Source organism: Zingiber officinale, chromosome 2B (genome assembly GCF_018446385.1).
Source record: "Zingiber officinale cultivar Zhangliang chromosome 2B, Zo_v1.1, whole genome shotgun sequence".
NCBI lineage: Eukaryota > Viridiplantae > Streptophyta > Magnoliopsida > Zingiberales > Zingiberaceae > Zingiber > Zingiber officinale.
The window spans coordinates 119,115,380-119,118,912 of record NC_055989.1 but is presented as its reverse complement, the minus strand read 5'-3'; the positions used below and the strand labels follow the sequence as shown (position 1 = coordinate 119,118,912).

General features: G+C 37.7%; 1 protein-coding gene across 1 annotated transcript; it reads right to left on the bottom strand.

Annotated features, from left to right (window-relative positions):
- Positions 1-2,234: 2,234 nt before the first annotated feature.
- On the bottom strand, positions 2,235-3,533 carry LOC122048610 (probable aspartic protease At2g35615). The gene has a single exon (XM_042610157.1). It carries the CDS (start codon positions 3,531-3,533, stop codon positions 2,235-2,237), a length of 1,299 nt encoding a protein of 432 aa, XP_042466091.1.

Sequence of the window (3,533 nt, the reverse complement as noted above, 5' to 3'; positions counted from 1 at the left end):
TTGGATACTAAAATAAATAAGCAATTGTCAATTTAATTAATACTGTAATTTATCTTAGTCAATCAAAACTATAATTAATTAAACATTTAAGTAATGAAAATCAATTATTAGTTTTTTACCCCGCTGGTGATGCCTCCATGATGGAGGTCAGTTTCATGATCGAGAAGGAAGGACGGCTGTAAGATCGTCAGTGGCTACAAAAATAGCTATGAAAGCATGGTGTTGCAAGCACGGTGGCAAAAAGAAGGTGGCCACGGGATAGGCGGGACTTCAGGTCTGCTTGAGGTGGTTGGTGGAGATTTCCGGCGGCAGCCAGCAAAAGAAGAAAGTGGCTGCTCAGATGTGTCAGCCAGTGGTGGCGATAGGGGAGAAGAGGAAGCATGAGCACGACACCAACGTCGGTTGTACGTAAGCAGCGACCAACATGCGACGGAATGACACCGCAAATGCGTGGGGTTAAGGAAGAGATACGGATGGGATAAAAGTAAAACTTAAGTTTAGGAATCGAAACTTAAGTTAATTGAATCAATTAACTCAGAGAGAAACCTAGATTTATCCCATTAAAATATCTAAAAATTCTTATAAACTTTAGAAAATTTTCAATAATTATTTTTCCAGGCACCCAAGGTTGAATCTAAGCATCCTAGATTCAATCAGAATTTTTTTATTTATTTATTTTTTGTCTATTTTTTTTGGTATATTATATGTATTTAGAATTCTAAATTTTAGGATTTTGGAACTGGGTTATAATGGATTTGAGTCAATAAATTTTTTCTTCTAGGGTCCAGACTTCCTTCTTAGGTTATAGTGCTTAAAATTAAAAATTTTAGATACTCAAGGAATATATTAGGGGTTGGGTTATAATATGTTTAAGCTAATAACATTTTTCCTATAGGTTCAGCCTTCTCTCTTGGGTTATAGTATTTAAGATTAAAAATTTTAGATGCTTACGGGGTATGGTGTTTTTTTAAGGAAATGTTGATTTAAAAAAAAAAATGAATCTAGGTGCCCGGATCAATGGGTGTGCACGGGCTCGCGACAAATCTATAGTAGATGGGCGTACTATATACACACACACACAGTTTTGATGTCATGCACGTCGCACAGTGTGGGACTGTGCGCGCCGAGGACATCAACGTCATTTTTTATTTTTATTTTTAAATTTTGAATTAATAAAAATCAATATTTCCTCATATAAATCTCAAATATATTAATATATCTCCTAAAGACATTACAATACTCCATAAATGCTTAAATTTATATCATTTTTATTTTTTTTAACTAAACATTATAACCCAATTGAAAACCTGAATCTTAGAAGTAAAATCTTTAAAAAAAAAATAGTTTGAACATTATAACCATTGATAAGTCTGAATCGTAGAAATAAAATCTTAAAAATATTTTAATTAATATTTTTAATTCAAAATTTAAAAACGCGCAATATATATATATAGCCTAGGCTTTCATATCACTCTACCTAAATTTTCTTATACGTTACTAGCATATCGATTTGTTGATATTTGATCAATAAAATAGAAAAGATTTTTTATTACGAGGAAATATTGGATCAAGTGAAAGTAAAATTCAGTCATTTTTTTTCTTCACATTAAAATCTTGTAAACGAGTATACTATCAACGATCCAAATTAAAGCAAGTCATTATTCACCCTCTCTAACACTCTCAATAGTTGGATATTGAGCCCCCGGGACTATGGTGCAGCAGTAAGGGTGTTTAGTTGTCTCCTAGGCATCCACGGTTTGATTCCCAACTACAACGTATTTGTAGAAATTTTTTCTCCAAATCGAAATTGCAACTAAAGGATATTGGGTTTCTGGGCCATCCATAGCAAGTGCTTCATGATTTACCGTACTGGCCAGTGGGAAACTTCCATAGGGATAGACTATCACCCTAGGATCACTGTTACTCAACCTGATTAATGATTTTTTTAGATAGTTAGATATAAAACTCAAATGGCCTTAATATACAATTCCAAACACCTCCTAGTATTTAGAAATAACATGTAATGTTAATTATTATCATTTAAAAGAGATACAGAAAGAAAAATATATTCAATCAAACTACTTCTAGTCAATTAAATTATCTAATTAAATCATTGTAAAAATAAAATAAAATAAATGCGCATTTCCTTTTATTGAAATTCCTTGATTTATTAGCATAAATATAAATTTGAAGGCTCAGCTTAGGACTTCATATATATATATAATACTTGTTTATTAGGATTTGTATAACTCAGTGCACTTTTTCTCTATAATGGTCAATTCCATGTTATCTAGATCAAGTCCAACTAAAACATCTCGTTGCATAATATTCCCAAAGATTTGTAAACCATTCGTTCCCACTATCATCATGCATTTCACATGCTGACCATTCCACCTAAACAGGTTTTGAGGGCTCACCATGAAGTTCCCCAATGTCCCTTCAAATGAGAACCACATTCCCGGCAGCATCTCCTCTTGGTCTGTCGAGAGCACAGTGAAGCACAATTTGTAGTGGCTATTCTCTACAGTCGGCAAGCTAACATAATCCGTCAATGCCCTTACCAACTGGTCCACCACTTGAGTGTCTAGCATGGTCATGTAGGTGCCGGAGTCAAAGATGATGTTCCCGGCACTCAACTTGGATTTCCTAGTAATCAAGATGTCGAACTCATCCGGGATCGAGATGGCGTTAAGCTGCACGGCATAGAAGCCGTTTTGCGTCATGAGCGGCGTGACAGTCGTCTTTCCGATGACCGTATTTTTACTGCGTCCCAAGAAGAGTCTGCTATTGACTCCCGTATCGAGCATGTCCAAGCAGTGTGAGAAGTACTTGCTGATGTACTTAGGGGCAAGCTGGTTGATCAAAGACTGCGGCCTAGGTCCCAACCCAATGATGCTGCCGGGGTCATTTACTTTAGTTATCAAGGACCAGAAGTTGCAACCAAATAACACATTTGGAATGGATGTAGATTGCTTGGTATCTAATGAGGTGAAACTGAAGGTTTCCGAGGAGAAAATTCCATTGATGTTGGAGCCATCACCGTAGGCGATATTGTACTTGCACATCTGATCATCATTGCAACGACCCTGGCTAAAGCTTCTGCACTCATTAGAAATGCAAGATAACTGCTTGTAGGAGAGGGATGCACTATGATTGAATAGGGTGGCAGTATTGTTGAAGCATTGGCAGCCAACGCAATCGACCCAGCTTAGACTGCTGCCGGTGTCGATAAGACCCCACACATATTGCAGGTTTGGCGTGCCAATGCTGAACCTCATCATGAATTCCCCGTCATGACTAAGCAATCCAAGATCTATGTCGATGGAGGTGTCCAAGTAGCTAGCTCTGTTGACCGAGCGGACAGCAGCAGCCTGCAGGCAATCGAAGGGCGTCATCGAGCTATTGTATAGTGGCGACTTGGGGGAGTCGCGGTGGACCAACTCGACATCAAAGACAGTAGTATCCTGCGGGACAAGGGCTGGCACGAAGGAGATCAGTAGGAAGAGGCGGAAGAAGGTACTGATGGCTGCCAT